The sequence below is a fragment of the Salvelinus alpinus genome, chromosome 3, assembly GCF_045679555.1.
Source record: "Salvelinus alpinus chromosome 3, SLU_Salpinus.1, whole genome shotgun sequence".
NCBI lineage: Eukaryota > Metazoa > Chordata > Actinopteri > Salmoniformes > Salmonidae > Salvelinus > Salvelinus alpinus.
The window spans coordinates 83,334,524-83,353,337 of record NC_092088.1 but is presented as its reverse complement, the minus strand read 5'-3'; the positions used below and the strand labels follow the sequence as shown (position 1 = coordinate 83,353,337).

Genomic DNA, 18,814 nt, shown 5'->3' with positions numbered 1-18,814 from the left:
GGGCAAGGAGAGACCGGGCAAGGAGAGACCAGGCAAGGAGAGACCAAGTAAGGAGAGACCAGGCAAGGAGAGACCAAGTAAGGAGAGACCAGGCAAGGAGAGACCAAGTAAGGAGAGACCAGGCAAGGAGGGACCAAGTAAGGAGAGACCAGGCAGACTCATAAACTTCCAGAGACATTGAGTGTTAGTTTTGACTTTCATCTTAATGTGACCGTTTGTATTAGTCATGATACAGTTCAAATAAAAAGCAACTGTCTCTCAGCTTGATTCTAGCCAACCATCTTAGCATCCTGTCCATGCTGCTTGATAATGTATATTTGAATAATACATGGTGCTGTCTAGTGACTTCATCTGATAGCATACGTTCAGAGACTACAGTATTTACCAATACATTATGGGGATTGGGTGTGTTTGGCCTAAGTCTACAGTAAGTGTGTATTACAGTATGTCTACAGTAAGTGTGTATTACAGTATGTCCACAGTAAGTGTGTATTACAGTATGTCTACAGTAAGAGTGTATTACAGTATGTCTACAGTAAGTGTGTATTACAGTATGTCTACAGTAAGTGTGTATTACAGCAAGTTAACAGTAAGTGTGTATTACAGTATGTCTACAGTAAGTGTGTATTACAGCAAGTCTACAGTAAGTGTGTATTACAGTAAGTCTACAGTAAGTGTGTTTAACAGTATGTCTACAGTAAGTGTGTATTACAGTATGTCTACAGTAAGTGTGTATTACAGCAAGTCTACAGTAAGTGTGTATTACAGTATGTCTACAGTAAGTGTGTATTACAGTATGTCTACAGTAAGTGTGTATTACAGTATGTCTACAGTAAGTGTGTATTACAGTATGTCTACAGTAAGTGTGTATTACAGTATGTCTACAGTAAGTGTGTATTACAGTATGTCTACAGTAAGTGTGTATTGCAGACAAAGTAAAGATGTGTTGTCCTCTTACCCAGTGATAGCTGTGTCCACCTCATGGACCAGTGGGATAGACAGATCCAACTTGTTGTCCAACAGCCTATGCTCAGGGTTGGCACTACAATGAGAAAACAATAGGAGGCAATTAACAAATAGTTCATATAGTAGATAATAATACATTAACTATGCCAATTTACAGAATAGTGATTTAAGTACAAAGCTGTGTCTTCTCTACAGCAACATGAAAGAGAAAGTTAAATCTTAAATTCTTCTGTCTAAAGAAAAAGTTCTTCATAATTTTTCCACTGCTAACTCCCATACAAATCTGGCTACTTGGAATTATTCCCCTCTCCCAATCCTTTTGACAGGAGACCCCTCCCAGCAGTCTAATGTGACTGCAGACCCCTCCCAGTAGTCTAATGTGATGGCAGACCCCTCCCAGCAGTCTAATGTGACGGCAGACCCCTCCCAGCAGTCTAATGTGACAGCAGACCCCTCCCAGCAGTCTAATGTGATGGCAGACCCCTCCCAGCAGTCTAATGTGACGGCAGACCCCTCCCAGCAGTCTAATGTGACTGCAGACCCCTCCCAGCAGTCTAATGTGACTGCAGACCCCTCCCAGCAGTCTAATGTGACGGCAGACCCCTCCCAGCAGTCTAATGTGATGGCAGACCCCTCCCAGCAGTCTAATGTGACTGCAGACCCCTCCCAGCAGTCTAATGTGACTGCAGACCCCTCCCAGCAGTCTAATGTGACGGCAGACCCCTCCCAGCAGTCTAATGTGACGGCAGACCCCTCCCAGCAGTCTAATGTGACGGCAGACCCCTCCCAGCAGTCTAATGTGATGGCAGACCCCTCCCAGCAGTCTAATGTGACGGCAGACCCCTCCCAGCAGTCTAATGTGACGGCAGACCCCTCCCAGCAGTCTAATGTGACGGCAGACCCCTCCCAGCAGTCTAATGTGACGGCAGACCCCTCCCAGCAGTCTAATGTGACGGCAGACCCCTCCCAGCAGTCTAATGTGACTGCAGACCCCTCCCAGCAGTCTAATGTGACGGCAGACCCCTCCCAGCAGTCTAATGTGATGGCAGACCCCTCCCAGCAGTCTAATGTGATGGCAGACCCCTCCCAGCAGTCTAGGCAGACCCCTCCCAGCAGTCTAATGTGACGGCAGACCCCTCCCAGTAGTCTAATGTGACGGCAGACCCCTCCCAGCAGTCTAATGTGACAGCAGACCCCTCCCAGCAGTCTAATGTGATGGCAGACCCCTCCCAGCAGTCTAATGTGACGGCAGACCCCTCCCAGCAGTCTAATGTGACAGCAGACCCCTCCCAGCAGTCTAATGTGACGGCAGACCCCTCCCAGCAGTCTAATGTGATGGCAGACCCCTCCCAGTAGTCTAATGTGACGGCAGACCCCTCCCAGCAGTCTAATGTGACGGCAGACCCCTCCCAGCAGTCTAATGTGACGGCAGACCCCTCCCAGCAGTCTAATGTGACGGCAGACCCCTCCCAGCAGTCTAATGTGATGGCAGACCCCTCCCAGCAGTCTAATACCCTGACTACACCGCTCGCGTTGCAAAATAAATTTAGATATCTATATTATTCAATTATTGGCACACTGCTCGTGCGCGCCAATGAGCGTCTGATTTGCCAAGGGCTAAAATAGAAGTCAGTTCTATTTGTGATGCAGATCGCGCTGCAAGTCCTGCCTCTCCCATCTCCTCATTGGTTTATAGAAGCAGGTACCCACGTGCCATCTCCTCATTGGTTATACCCACGTGGGTGATTGAAAGACGAACTGTGTTGTCGGTCATCGTGGTAATACAATGAAGGTTTAGATGCTAATCACCATATAAGTTCAAAGAAGAAAAAGCCTGGAAGGAGGAGAGATGACTAGAAACGATTCGGTTGACCGTTTTATGTGTGGATTAATTGTCGGAGTAGAGGACCTTGTGTATTTCATAACAACTCAATGTTTATATCCAAGGACAAATTAGCTTGCAACAGCTAGCTAGCTAAATAGGGCAAATTAGGTAGCAAGTGCACGCTAGCTAGCTAAATTGCCATAAATGTTTAATGCTTTTCGACCTGTCCCCAAATTAATGTAATTGGTTCAGAGTTTGTTTTGATATTTAAACCTGCGTGTCGTGATTGCGTTTGGTGTAGGGGGACAAAATACATTTATGCACGATGGCGCACGATGGCGCACGCGCGCAGCCGGTTTGGGTTCCGTGTAATGTGACGGCAGACCCCTCCCAGCAGTCTAATGTGACGGCAGACCCCTCCCAGCAGTCTAATGTGACGGCAGACCCCTCCCAGTAGTCTAATGTGATGGCAGACCCCTCCCAGCAGTCTAATGTGACGGCAGACCCCTCCCAGTAGTCTAATGTGACGGCAGACCCCTCCCAGCAGTCTAATGTGACGGCAGACCCCTCCCAGCAGTCTAATGTGACGGCAGACCCCTCCCAGCAGTCTAATGTGACGGCAGACCCCTCCCAGCAGTCTAATGTGACGGCAGACCCCTCCCAGCAGTCTAATGTGACAGCAGACCCCTCCCAGCAGTCTAATGTGACAGCAGACCCCTCCCAGCAGTCTAATGTGACGGCAGACCCCTCCCAGCAGTCTAATGTGACGGCAGACCCCTCCCAGCAGTCTAATGTGACGGCAGACCCCTCCCAGCAGTCTAATGTGACGGCAGACCCCTCCCAGCAGTCTAATGTGACGGCAGACCCCTCCCAGCAGTCTAATGTGACGGCAGACCCCTCCCAGCAGTCTAATGTGACGGCAGACCCCTCCCAGCAGTCTAATGTGACGGCAGACCCCTCCCAGCAGTCTAATGTGACGGCAGACCCCTCCCAGCAGTCTAATGTGACGGCAGACCCCTCCCAGCAGTCTAATGTGACGGCAGACCCCTCCCAGCAGTCTAATGTGACGGCAGACCCCTCCCAGCAGTCTAATGTGACGGCAGACCCCTCCCAGCAGTCTAATGTGACGGCAGACCCCTCCCAGCAGTCTAATGTGACGGCAGACCCCTCCCAGTAGTCTAATGTGACGGCAGACCCCTCCCAGTAGTCTAATGTGACGGCAGACCCCTCCCAGTAGTCTAATGTGACGGCAGACCCCTCCCAGTAGTCTAATGTGACGGCAGACCCCTCCCAGTAGTCTAATGTGACGGCAGACCCCTCCCAGTAGTCTAATGTGACGGCAGACCCCTCCCAGCAGTCTAATGTGACGGCAGACCCCTCCCAGTAGTCTAATGTGACGGCAGACCCCTCCCAGTAGTCTAATGTGACGGCAGACCCCTCCCAGCAGTCTAATGTGACGGCAGACCCCTCCCAGCAGTCTAATGTGACGGCAGACCCCTCCCAGTAGTCTAATGTGACGGCAGACCCCTCCCAGCAGTCTAATGTGACGGCAGACCCCTCCCAGCAGTCTAATGTGACGGCAGACCCCTCCCAGTAGTCTAATGTGACGGCAGACCCCTCCCAGTAGTCTAATGTGACGGCAGACCCCTCCCAGCAGTCTAATGTGATGGCAGACCCCTCCCAGCAGTCTAATGTGACGGCAGACCCCTTCCCAGTCTTGTGTGACAGCAGCCCCCTCCCAGTTTTATGTGACAGAAGCCTACTGCCTGGCTGCCAAAACGAACTGCTCTCTGCTCAGTGGCAAACATACAAGACATGCACTTCCAGTGGCTAGACAATGATGTCAGTTGTGTACATACAGTGTGTAGGTCCAAGGCAAATGCAATTACAGACGATAATGTGAGCAAACAGAATCGACTTCCACTCGACTCTGAGTACCTGACATGATTGGAAAGGGTACCAATCAAACCTGTAATTGTGTGGATGACTTTTAATCTGAGTACCTAACATGATTATCAAAGCGTACAAATTAAAGGTAGATATTTTACCAGTCTATGTAGTGTGTATACATCTTCTCATTACCAACAAATGGTCTGGGTTTAGGCTTACCTTGCACTAAAACATTGCCTTGTATTAAATTTATAATGTCACAACGTACCTTTTTGCATGAACTAAAAACTGCAATGTCTCATTTTCCCCTGAAAGCCGACTTGTGTCGAAGATCACTGCAAGATGATACTGAGGAAAGACAAGGAAAGAGGAGGAGTGTTGGGGAAAGAGAAGGAGTGTTGGGGAAAGAGAAGGAGTGTTGGGGAAAGAGGAGGAGTGTTGGGGGAAGAGGAGGAGTGTTGGGGAAAGAGGAGGAGTGTTGGGGGAAGAGGAGGAGTGTTGGGGAAAGAGGAGGAGTGTTGGGGAAAGAGGAGGAGTGTTGGGGGAAGAGGAGGAGTGTTGGGGAAAGAGGAGGAGTGTTGGGGAAAGAGGAGGAGTGTTGGGGGAAGAGGAGGAGTGTTGGGGAAAGAGGAGGAGTGTTGGGGAAAGAGGAGGAGTGTTGGGGAAAGCTTTTAGTTAAATAACATGATGTACATCAAGTACCTGTCAAAATCATTTGTTTGCACCATAGTACTCTTCAAGCTCATCATTAAGCTGGAGGCCTTGGGTCTCAACCCCGCCCTGTGCAATTGGGTCCTGGACTTTCTGACGGGCCGCCCCCAGGTGGTGAAGGTAGGAAACAACATCTCCACTTCGCTGACCCTCAACACTGGGGCCCCACAAAGGTGAGTGCTCAACCCCCTCCTGTACTCCCTGTTCACCCATGACTGTGTGGCCATACACGCCTCCAACTCAATCATCAAGTTTGCAGACGACACAACAGTAGTGGGCTTGATTACCAACAATGACAAGACAGCCTACAGGGAGGAGGTGAGGGCACTCGGAGTGTGGTGTCAGGAAAACAACCTCTCCCTCAACGTCAACAAAACAAAGGAGATGATCGTGGACTTCAGGAAACAGTAGAGGGAGCAAGCACCCCCCTATCCACATCAAAAGGACAGTAGTGGAGAAGATTGAAGGTTTTAAGTACCTCGGCGTACACATCACAGACAAACTGAACCTCAGGAGGCTGAAGAAATGTGGCTTGTCACCTGAAACCCTGACAAACTTTTACAGATGCACAATCGAGAGCATCCTGTCGGGCTGGTACGGCAACTGCACCGCCCTCAACCGCAAGGCTCTCCAGAGGGTGGTGCGGTCTGCACAACGCATCACTGGGGGCAAACTACCTGCCCTCCAAGACACCTACAGCACTACACACCTACATGTCACAGGAAGGCCAAAAAGATCATTAAGGACAACAACCATCCGGCACTGCCTGTTCACCCCGCTACCATCCAGAAGGCGAGTTCAGTATAGGTGCATCAAAGATGGGACCGAGAGACTGAAAAACAGCTTCTATCTCAAGGCCATCAGACTGCTAAACAGCAGTCAGAGAGACTGCTGCCTACATAGAGACTCATATCACCGGCCACTTTAATAAATGGATCACTAGTCACTTTAAACAATGCCACTTTAATAATGTTAACATATCTCACATTACTCATCTCATATGTATATACTGTACCTTATATCATCTATTGCACCATGCCTATGCCGCTCATCCATATATGTACATATTCTTATTCCTCCCTTTAGATTTGTTTGTATTAGGTAGTTGTTGGGGAATTCTTAGATTACTTGTTAGATATTACTGCACTGTCGGAACTAGAAGCACAAGCATTTCAATAAACTCGCATTAACATCTGCTAAGCATGTGTATGTGACCAAGAAAATGTGATTTAATTTGTGCCATTCAGAGGGTGAATGAGCAAGACAAAAGATTTAAGTGCCTTTGAACGGGGTATGGTAGTAGGTGCCACGAGCACCGGTTTGAGAGTGCCAAGAACTGCAACGCTGCTGGGTTTTTCACGCTCAACAGTTTCCTGTGTGTATCAAGAATGGACCACCACCCAAAGGACATCCAGCCAACTTAACACAACTGTTGGAAATATTGGAGTCGACATGGGCCAGCATCCTTGTGGAACGCTTTCGACACCTTGTAGAGTCCATCCCCCAACAAGTTGAGGTTGTTCTGCGGGCAAAAGGGGGTGCAACTCAATATTAGGAAGGTGTTCCTTATGTTTTGTCCACTCAGTGTAAATGTAGAAACAACAAAACATGTAATATATATATAAACATTCTGCCAGGACCGTTAGGAGCCATACCTTAATCATATATTTATAAACATTCTGCCAGGACCGTTAGGAGCCATACCTTAATCATATATTTATAAACATTCTGCCATGACCGTTAGGAGCCATACCTTAATCATATATTTATAAACATTCTGCCAGGACCGTTAGGAGCCATACCTTAATCATATATTTATAAACATTCTGCCAGGACCGTTAGGAGCCATACCTTAATCATATATTTAGAAACATTCTGCCAGGACCGTTAGGAGCCATACCTTAATCATATATTTATAAACATTCTGCCATGACCGTTAGGAGCCATACCTTAATCATATATTTAGAAACATTCTGCCAGGACCGTTAGGAGCCATACCTTAATCATATATTTATAAACATTCTGCCAGGACCGTTAGGAGCCATACCTTAATCATATATTTATAAACATTCTGCCAGGACCGTTAGGAGCCATACCTTAATCATATATTTATAAACATTCTGCCAGGACCGTTAGGAGCCATACCTTAATCATATATTTAGAAACATTCTGCCAGGACCGTTAGGAGCCATACCTTAATCATATATTTATAAACATTCTGCCAGGACCGTTAAGAGCCATACCTTAATCATATATTTATAAACATTCTGCCAGGACCGTTAGGAGCCATACCTTAGTATTTGCTCTCATGAAGGGTAATCCCACGCTGCATTGGAGGAAGTCTAAATCAACAAGACCACAGGAAATACCCTTCTCTTCCTTGAATAGAGAAACAAACAGGGAGGAAGGGATGGGGGAGAGAGAGAGAGAGAGAGAGAGAGAGAGAGAGAGAGAGAGAGAGAGAGAGAGAGAGAGAGAGAGAGAGAGAGAGAGAGTGAGAACCAAGGTGGAGGCAGCACAGATAAAATATGATCACAGTGAAATACTCACTTCACAATATATAGCTGTGCCTGTAAAGAAATAACTTGTTGGAGGGGAAACACAAACAGGGGGTGTGCAGAGAGAGAGAGAGAACCATGGTGGAAGCAGAGAGAGGGGATCTAAGAGAAATGTAACAATGAACAGTGCTGATAGAGTATGGCATCACAACACAGTGTATACAGTTTACTGACTAGAGATGAGTTAAGGAAAATGTCATATTTACTTCATGATGACCCAGTTTAAATCTTGTTCACAACGCAGGTACTACTACTACTACGAATAATAATAATAATAACACTACATGTATTCTATATAGCGCTTTTCATTACAAGTAGAATCTCAAAGACACACAAAAAAAAGAAGAATTGAACAAAACCAATGTACAGTAGGGAGGGATGTGGCAGTTCTTGGGCGATGGTCTTTAGATGATGCAATAACATACAATGACTTCCATGAAACAGAAAGGAAAAGACTACAGTAACAAAACAAAAAAAGATCTCTCTGTGGGACAGGACAGTAATAGGGAGGACAACCTCTATGTCCAGTGAACACACTTCTGTGTCCCAAATGGTGTGTGTGTAAACACTAACCCTGAGAGGAGGAAGAAACCAAACAGTGAGAGTTCACTAAGGGGCTGCTGTTTCTGTGTGTGTGTACAGGGGGGGACAAAGTGTGTGTGTGGGGGGGAGACATTATGTGTGTGTGTGTGTGTGTGTGTGTGTGTGTGTGTGTGTGTGTGTGTGTGTGTGTGTGTGTGTGTGTGTGTGTGTGTGTGTGTGTGTGTGTGTGTGTGTGTGTGTGTCTGTCTGTCTGTCTGTCTGTCTGTCTGTCTGTGGGGGGGAGACATTATGTATCACAATTCCAGTGGGTCAGAAGTTTACTTATACTAAGTTGACTGTGCCTTTAAACAGCATGGGAAATTCCAGAAAATTATGTCATGGCTTTAGAAGCTTCTGATAGGCTAATTGACATAATTTGATTAAATTGGAGATTCAAGCATCATGTTGTGGGGCTGCTTTGCTGCATGAGGGACTGGTGCACTTCACAAAATAGATGGCATCATGAGGTAGGAAAAGTATGTGGATATATTGAAGCAACATCTTAAGACATCAGTCAGGAAGTTAAAGCTTGGTTGCAAATGGGTCTTCCAAATGAACAATGACCCCAAGCATACTTCCAAAGTTGTGGCAAAATGGCTTAAGGACAACAAAGTCAAGGTATTGGAGTGGCCATCACAAAGCCCTGACCTCAATCCTATAGAAAATTTGTGGGCAGAACTGAAAAGTCGTTTGCAAGCACGGAGGCCTACAATCTGACTCAGTTACACCAGCTCTGTCAGGAGGAATGGGCCAAAATTCACCCAACTTATTGTGGGAAGCTTGTGGAAGGCTACCCGAAACGTTTGACCCAAGTTAAATAATTTAAAGGAAATGCTACCAAATACTAATTGAGTGTATGTAAACTTCTGACCCACTGGGAATGTGATGAAAGAAATAAAATATTAAATAAATCATTCTCTCCTCTATTATTCTGACATTTCACATTCTTAAAATAAAGTGGTGATCCTAACTGACCTAAAACAGGGAATTTTTACTTGGATTAAATGTCAGGAATTGTGGAAAATTGAGTTTAAATGTATTTGGTTAAGGTGTATGTAAACTTCCGACATCAACTGTATATATTGTGACATTTCACTGGCCAAAGCCAACACTTCCTTTGGCCGCCTTTCCTTCCAGTTCTCTGCTGCCAATGACTGGAACGAATTGCAAAAATCTCTGAAGCTGGAGACTCATATCTCCCTCTCTAACTTTAAGCATCAGCTGTCAGAGCAGCTTACTTATCACTGTACCTGTACACAGCCAATCTGTAAATAGCACACCCAACTACCTCATCCCCATATTGTTATTTATCCTCTTGCTCTTTTGCACCCCAGTATCTCTACTTGCACGTCATCATCTGCCCATCTATCACTCCAGTGTTAATGGTAAATTGTAATTATTTCACCTCTATGGCCTATTTATTACCTCCCTACTCTTCTACATTTGAACACACTGTACATATATTTTTCTATTGTGTTATTGACTGTACGTTTGTTTATGTGTAACTCTGTGTTGTTGTTTTTGTCGCACTGCTATGCTTTATCTTGGCCAGGTCGCAGTTGTAAATGAGAACTTGTTCTCAACTGGCCTACCTGGTTTAATAGAGGTGAGATAAAAAATAAATAAATAAACATTGTGTGTGTGTGTGTGTGCGGGGGGGGTGAGACATGATGTGTGTAGGGGTGATGAGACGTGTGTGTGGGGAGATGAGACGTGTGTGTGTGGGGGGTGGAGACGTGGGTGTGTGGGGGGTGGAGACGTGATGTGTGTGTGTGGGGAGATGAGATGTGTGTGTGGGGGGTGAGACATGATGGGTGTGTGGGGGGGGTGAGACATGATGTGTGTGCAGGGGGGTGAGACATGATGTTTGTGTGGGGGTTGAGACATGATATGTGTGTGGGGGGTGGAGACATTGTGTGTGTGATTGATGGAGACATGATGTGTGTGTGGGGGGTGGAGACATGATGTGTGTGCGGGGGGGTGAGACATGATGTGTGTGGGGGGGTGAGACATGATGTGTGTGCAGGGGGGTGAGACATGATATGTGTGTGGGGGGTAGAGACATTGTGTGTGTGATTGATGGAGACATGATGTGTGTGTGGGGGGTGGAGACATGATGTGTGTGTGGGGGTGGAGACATGATGTGTGTGCGGGGGGTGAGACATGATGTGTGTATGGGGGGGTGAGACATGATGTGTGTGTTTGTGGGGGTGAGACATGACGTGTGTGTTTGTGGGGGTGAGACATGATGTGTGTATGGGGGGGTGAGACATGACGTGTGTGTTTGTGGGGGTGAGACATCATGTGTGTGTTTGTGGGGGTGAGACATGATGTGTGTGTGCAGGGGGGTGAGACATGATATGTGTGTGGGGGGTGGAGACATTGTGTGTGTGATTGATGGAGACATGATGTGTGTGTGGGGGGTGGAGACATGATGTGTGTGTGGGGGTGGAGACATGATGTGTTTGCGGGGGGTGAGACATGATGTGTGTATGGGGGGGTGAGACATGATGTGTGTGTTTGTGGGGGTGAGACATGACGTGTGTGTTTGTGGGGGTGAGACATGATGTGTGTATGGGGGGGTGAGACATGATGTGTGTATGGGGGGGTGAGACATGACGTGTGTGTTTGTGGGGGTGAGACATGATGTGTGTGTTTGTGGGGGTGAGACATGATGTGTGTATGGGGGGGGGGGTGAGACATGATGTGTGCGTTTGTGGGGGTGAGACATGATGTGTGCGTTTGTGGGGGTGAGACATGATGTGTGCGTTTGTGGGGGGGGTGAGGAGGAGGAAGGACGCATCACAACTTTGACAAATGTCTTAATTTATGCCTGCAGTGAACCCTAATGCAGGTTTTAATCTTTGAAAATACTATTGTTATTGTCAGTTTGGAAAAGTCCTAAATTCACTGGAAACAGTAAAAAAAATGTTTTATTTAACTAGGCTAGTCAGTTACAAACAAATTCTTATTTACAATAACGGCCTAACGAGGACCAGTGGGTTAGTTGCCTTGTTCAGGGACAGAACGACAGATTTTTACCTTGTCAGCTCGGGGATACAATCCAGCAACCTTTTGGTTACTGGCCAAACGCTCTAACCACCTGCCACCACAGCATTCAATAGGGAGTGAACTGGTTACAGCATTCAATAGGGAGTGAACTGGTTACAGCATTCAATAGGGAGTGAACTGGTTACATCATTCAATAGGGAGTGAACTGGTTACAGCATTCAATAGGGAGTGAACTGGTTACAGTATTCAATAGGGAGTGAACTGGTTACAGTATTCAATAGGGAGTGAACTGGTTACAGTATTCATTAGGGAGTGAACTGGTTACAGTATTCAATAGGGAGTGAACTGGTTACAGTATTCAATAGGTAGTGAACTGGTTACAGCATTCAACAGGGAGTGAACTGGTTACAGTATTCAACAGGGAGTGAACTGGTTACAGTATTCAATAGGGAGTGAACTGGTTACAGTATTCAATAGGGAGTGAACTGGTTACAGCATTCAATAGGGAGTGAACTGGTTACAGCATTCAATAGGGAGTGAACTGGTTACAGCATTCAATAGGGAGTGAACTGGTTACAGTATTCAATAGGGAGTGAACTGGTTACAGTATTCAATAGGGAGTGAACTGGTTACAGTATTCAATAGGGAGTGAACTGGTTACAGTATTCAATAGGGAGTGAACTGGTTACAGTATTCAATAGGGAGTGAACTGGTTACAGCATTCAATAGGGAGTGAACTGGTTACAGCATTCAATAGGGAGTGAACTGGTTACAGCATTCAATAGGGAGTGAACTGGTTACAGCATTCAATAGGGAGTGAACTGGTGACAGTATTCAATAGGGAGTGAACTGGTGACAGTATTCAATAGGGAGTGAACTGGTGACAGTATTCAATAGGGAGTGAACTGGTGACAGTATTCAATAGGGAGTGAACTGGTGACAGTATTCAATAGGGAGTGAACTGGTGACAGTATTCAATAGGGAGTGAACTGGTGACAGTATTCAATAGGGAGTGAACTGGTGACAGTATTCAATAGGGAGTGAACTGGTGACAGTATTCAATAGGGAGTGAACTGGTGACAGTATTCAATAGGGAGTGAACTGGTTACAGTATTCAATAGGGAGTGAACTGGTTACAGTATTCAATAGGGAGTGAACTGGTTACAGTATTCAATAGGGAGTGAACTGGTTACAGTATTCAATAGGGAGTGAACTGGTTACAGTATTCAATAGGGAGTGAACTGGTTACAGTATTCATTAGGGAGTGAACTGGTTACAGTATTCAATAGGGAGTGAACTGGTTACAGTATTCAATAGGGAGTGAACTGGTTACAGTATTCAATAGGGAGTGAACTGGTTACAGTATTCAATAGGGAGTGAACTGGTTACAGTATTCAATAGGGAGTGAACTGGTTACAGTATTCAATAGGGAGTGAACTGGTTACAGTATTCAATAGGGAGTGAACTGGTTACAGTATTCAATAGGGAGTGAACTGGTTACAGTATTCAATAGGTAGTGAACTGGTTACAGTATTCAATAGGGAGTGAACTGGTTACAGTATTCAATAGGGAGTGAACTGGTTACAGTATTCAATAGGGAGTGAACTGGTTACAGTATTCAATAGGGAGTGAACTGGTTACAGTATTCAATAGGGAGTGAACTGGTTACAGTATTCAATAGGGAGTGAACTGGTTACAGTATTCAATAGGGAGTGAACTGGTTACAGTATTCAATAGGGAGTGAACTGGTTACAGTATTCAATAGGGAGTGAACTGGTTACAGTATTCAATAGGGAGTGAACTGGTTACAGTATTCAATAGGTAGTGAACTGGTTACAGTATTCAATAGGTAGTGAACTGGTTACAGTATTCAATAGGGAGTGAACTGGTTACAGTATTCAATAGGTAGTGAACTGGTTACAGTATTCAATAGGTAGTGAACTGGTTACAGTATTCAATAGGGAGTGAACTGGTTACATCATTCATTAGGGAGTGAACTGGTTACAGTATTCAATAGGGAGTGAACTGGTTACAGTATTCAATAGGGAGTGAACTGGTTACAGTATTCAATAGGGAGTGAACTGGTTACAGTATTCAATAGGGAGTGAACTGGTTACAGTATTCAATAGGTAGTGAACTGGTTACAGTATTCAATAGGTAGTGAACTGGTTACAGTATTCAATAGGGAGTGAACTGGTTACAGTATTCAATAGGTAGTGAACTGGTTACAGTATTCAATAGGTAGTGAACTGGTTACAGTATTCAATAGGGAGTGAACTGGTTACATCATTCATTAGGGAGTGAACTGGTTACAGTATTCAATAGGGAGTGAACTGGTTACAGTATTCAATAGGGAGTGAACTGGTTACAGTATTCAATAGGGAGTGAACTGGTTACAGTATTCAATAGGGAGTGAACTGGTTACAGTATTCAATAGGTAGTGAACTGGTTACAGTATTCAATAGGTAGTGAACTGGTTACATCATTCATTAGGGAGTGAACTGGTTACAGCATTCAATAGGGAGTGAACTAGTTACAGTATTCAATAGGGAGTGAACTGGTTACAGTATTCAATAGGGAGTGAACTGGTGACAGTATTCAATAGGGAGTGAACTGGTGACAGTATTCAATAGGGAGTGAACTGGTGACAGTATTCAATAGGGAGTGAACTGGTGACAGTATTCAATAGGGAGTGAACTGGTGACAGTATTCAATAGGGAGTGAACTGGTGACAGTATTCAATAGGGAGTGAACTGGTGACAGTATTCAATAGGGAGTGAACTGGTGACAGTATTCAATAGGGAGTGAACTGGTGACAGTATTCAATAGGGAGTTAACTGGTTACAGTATTCAATAGGGAGTGAACTGGTTACAGTATTCAATAGGGAGTGAACTGGTTACAGTATTCAATAGCGAGTGAACTGGTTACAGTATTCAATAGGGAGTGAACTGGTTACAGTATTCAATAGGGAGTGAACTGGTTACAGTATTCAATAGGTAGTGAACTGGTTACAGTATTCATTAGGGAGTGAACTGGTTACAGTATTCAATAGGGAGTGAACTGGTTACAGTATTCAATAGGGAGTGAACTGGTTACAGTATTCAATAGGGAGTGAACTGGTTACAGTATTCAATAGGGAGTGAACTGGTTACAGTATTCAATAGGGAGTGAACTGGTTACAGTATTCAATAGGGAGTGAACTGGTTACAGTATTCAATAGGTAGTGAACTGGTTACAGTATTCAATAGGGAGTGAACTGGTTACAGTATTCAATAGGTAGTGAACTGGTTACAGTATTCAATAGGGAGTGAACTGGTTACAGTATTCAATAGGGAGTGAACTGGTTACAGTATTCAATAGGGAGTGAACTGGTTACAGTATTCAATAGGGAGTGAACTGGTTACAGTATTCAATAGGGAGTGAACTGGTTACAGTATTCAATAGGGAGTGAACTGGTTACAGTATTCAATAGGGAGTGAACTGGTTACAGTATTCAATAGGGAGTGAACTGGTTACAGTATTCAATAGGGAGTGAACTGGTTACAGTATTCAATAGGGAGTGAACTGGTTACAGTATTCAATAGGGAGTGAACTGGTTACAGTATTCAATAGGGAGTGAACTGGTTACAGTATTCAATAGGTAGTGAACTGGTTACAGTATTCAATAGGTAGTGAACTGGTTACAGTATTCAATAGGGAGTGAACTGGTTACATCATTCATTAGGGAGTGAACTGGTTACAGTATTCAATAGGGAGTGAACTGGTTACAGTATTCAATAGGGAGTGAACTGGTTACAGTATTCAATAGGGAGTGAACTGGTTACAGTATTCAATAGGGAGTGAACTGGTTACAGTATTCAATAGGTAGTGAACTGGTTACAGTATTCAATAGGTAGTGAACTGGTTACATCATTCATTAGGGAGTGAACTGGTTACAGCATTCAATAGGGAGTGAACTGGTTACAGTATTCAATAGGGAGTGAACTGGTTACAGTATTCATTAGGGAGTGAACTGGTTACAGTATTCAATAGGGAGTGAACTGGTTACAGTATTCAATAGGGAGTGAACTGGTTACAGTATTCAATAGGGAGTGAACTGGTTACAGTATTCAATAGGGAGTGAACTGGTTACAGTATTCAATAGGGAGTGAACTGGTTACAGTACTCAATAGGGAGTGAACTGGTTACAGTACTCAATAGGTAGTGAACTGGTTACAGTATTCAATAGGGAGTGAACTGGTTACAGTATTCAATAGGGAGTGAACTGGTTACAGTATTCAATAGGGAGTGAACTGGTTACATCATTCATTAGGGAGTGAACTGGTTACAGTATTCAATAGGGAGTGAACTGGTTACAGTATTCAATAGGGAGTGAACTGGTTACAGTATTCAATAGGGAGTGAACTGGTTACAGTATTCAATAGGGAGTGAACTGGTTACAGTATTCAATAGGGAGTGAACTGGTTACAGTATTCAATAGGGAGTGAACTGGTTACAGTATTCAATAGGGAGTGAACTGGTTACAGTATTCAATAGGGAGTGAACTGGTTACAGTATTCAATAGGTAGTGAACTGGTTACAGTATTCAATAGGTAGTGAACTGGTTACAGTATTCAATAGGGAGTGAACTGGTTACAGTATTCAACAGGGAGTGAACTGGTTACAGTATTCAATAGGGAGTGAACTGGTTACAGTATTCAATAGGGAGTGAACTGGTTACAGTATTCAATAGGTAGTGAACTGGTTACAGTATTCAATAGGTAGTGAACTGGTTACAGTATTCAATAGGGAGTGAACTGGTTACAGTATTCAACAGGGAGTGAACTGGTTACAGTATTCAATAGGGAGTGAACTGGTTACAGTATTCAATAGGGAGTGAACTGGTTACAGCGTTCAATAGGGAGTGAACTGGTTACAGTATTCAATAGGGAGTGAACTGGTTACAGTATTCAATAGGGAGTGAACTGGTTACAGTATTCAATAGGGAGTGAACTGGTTACAGTATTCAATAGGGAGTGAACTGGTTACAGCATTCAATAGGGAGTGAACTGGTTACAGTATTCAATAGGGAGTGAACTGGTTACAGCATTCAATAGGGAGTGAACTGGTTACAGTATGCAATAGGGAGTGAACTGGTTACAGCATTCAATAGGGAGTGAACTGGTTACAGCATTCAATAGGGAGTGAACTGGTTACAGTATTCAATAGGGAGTGAACTGGTTACAGCATTCAATAGGGAGTGAACTGGTTACAGTATTCAATAGGGAGTGAACTGGTTACAGTATTCAATAGGGAGTGAACTGGTTACAGTATTCAATAGGTAGTGAACTGGTTACAGTATTCAATAGGTAGTGAACTGGTTACAGTATTCAATAGGGAGTGAACTGGTTACAGCATTCAATAGGTAGTGAACTGGTTACAGCATTCAATAGGGAGTGAACTGGTTACAGTATTCAATAGGGAGTGAACTGGTTACAGTATTCAATAGGTAGTGAACTGGTTACAGTATTCAATAGGTAGTGAACTGGTTACAGTATTCAATAGGGAGTGAACTGGTTACAGTATTCAACAGGGAGTGAACTGGTTACAGTATTCAATAGGTAGTGAACTGGTTACAGTATTCAATAGGTAGTGAACTGGTTACAGTATTCAATAGGTAGTGAACTGGTTACAATATTCAATAGGTAGTGAACTGGTTACAGTATTCAATAGGTAGTGAACTGGTTACAGTATTCAATAGGGAGTGAACTGGTTACAGTATTCAATAGGGAGTGAACTGGTTACAGTATTCAATAGGGAGTGAACTGGTTACAGTATTCAATAGGGAACTACAGTGATTCCTAATGTCATGTGGATTTTAGCTAGACTAGTAACTCCTGGATATGTTGGATATTTACCTGGGAGATTAGAGATACTGTATGCTGCATATTACCTCTCCCTCTTCTGCTCACACAATTATGAGGGAAAACAAATCCATACAACTATCACTATTACAAATTCTCCTCCTCGTGGTCTTGCCATAGCACCTATCAACCATTACCAGTCATTAGGATTTCCCTGCTCTGCTGACACATTGACGAGGAAACAGAAAATCACTCCACACACCTATCATCCTGCCTCCCCTCCTCCTTCGACTCCCTGCTCCCCTTACTCAGCAGTTCCCCAGCTCCAGGCCCGGGTGGGGTGGGGTTTAGGGTGGGGCTGTGCCCTTAGTCTTCATTAAATCAGCTAACATAGCAAAAATCCTTGACTATGTACATACTCAGTCAGCATAGCCTTGCTATTGAGAGAGGCCACCATAGGCAGACCTGGCCCTCGAGAGAAGACAGAAAACTGAGCTGCACTTCCTAACCTCCTTCCAAATGTTTGACCACATTAGAGACATATTTTCCACAGATCACACAGAACCACAAAGAATTTGAAAACAAATCCAACATTGATAAACTCCTGTATATGCTAGGCGAAATACCACAATGTGCAATCAGAGCAGCAAGATGTGTGGCCCGTTGCCATGACAAAAGGGCATCCAGTGGAGCACAAACAACACCGTAAATACAACCTATATTTATCTGTTTATTTCACTTGCTTTGGCAATGTAAACATATGTTTCCCATGCCAATAATGCACTTTGAATTGAATTCAGAGAGGGGGGGCGGGGCCAGCCTGTTTCCCCGTCACCCCCCTGGCAGGGCCTTGAGAGAGAACAGAGCAGACGTGGCTTTCCTTTCTCTGTGGGGAGACTAGGACTACTGTCTGTTTGTTCATCTCTCTCTCACAATCTTTCACTGGTGTTTTCCCCCATGTCTTTCTCATTATTGTATTCCCCAAACCACACATATCCCTGAGTCGCTTCTCTTTTCAGTTTGCTGCAGCTAGCGACTGGAACGAGCTGCAACAAACACTCAAACTGGACAGTTTTAACTCTTCATTTAAAGACACAATCATGGACACTCTTACTGACAGTTGTGGCTGCTGTGCGTGATATATTGTTGTCTCTACCTTCTTGCCAATTGTGCTGTTGTCTGTGCCCAATAATGTTGGTACCATGTTTTGTGCTGCTACCATGTTGTGCTGCTGCCATGTTGTGTTGCTACCATGTTGTGTTGCCGCCATGCTATTTTGTAGTTTTAGGTCTCTGTTAATGTAATGTTGTGGTGTCTCTTTTGTCACGATGTGTGTTTTGTCCTATATTTTTATTTTGTTTTAGATGTTTAATCCCAGCCCCCGTCACCGCAGGAGGCCTTTTGCCTTTTGGTCGGCCATCATTGT

The 18,814-nt window shown here is 44.5% G+C and overlaps 1 protein-coding gene across 1 annotated transcript in view; it reads right to left on the bottom strand.

The window, feature by feature from the left end:
- LOC139569863 (integrin alpha-9-like) overlaps positions 1 to 18,814 on the bottom strand; it is an 87,693-nt gene that overhangs the window by 12,626 nt on the left and 56,253 nt on the right. The window contains exons 8-10 of the mRNA XM_071391188.1: positions 7,685 to 7,771; positions 4,950 to 5,029; positions 959 to 1,042 (exon numbers count right to left, since the gene is read on the bottom strand). Coding sequence (XP_071247289.1) covers positions 959 to 1,042; positions 4,950 to 5,029; positions 7,685 to 7,771 — 251 coding nt within the window. The remainder of the gene's footprint in view (positions 1 to 958; positions 1,043 to 4,949; positions 5,030 to 7,684; positions 7,772 to 18,814) is intronic.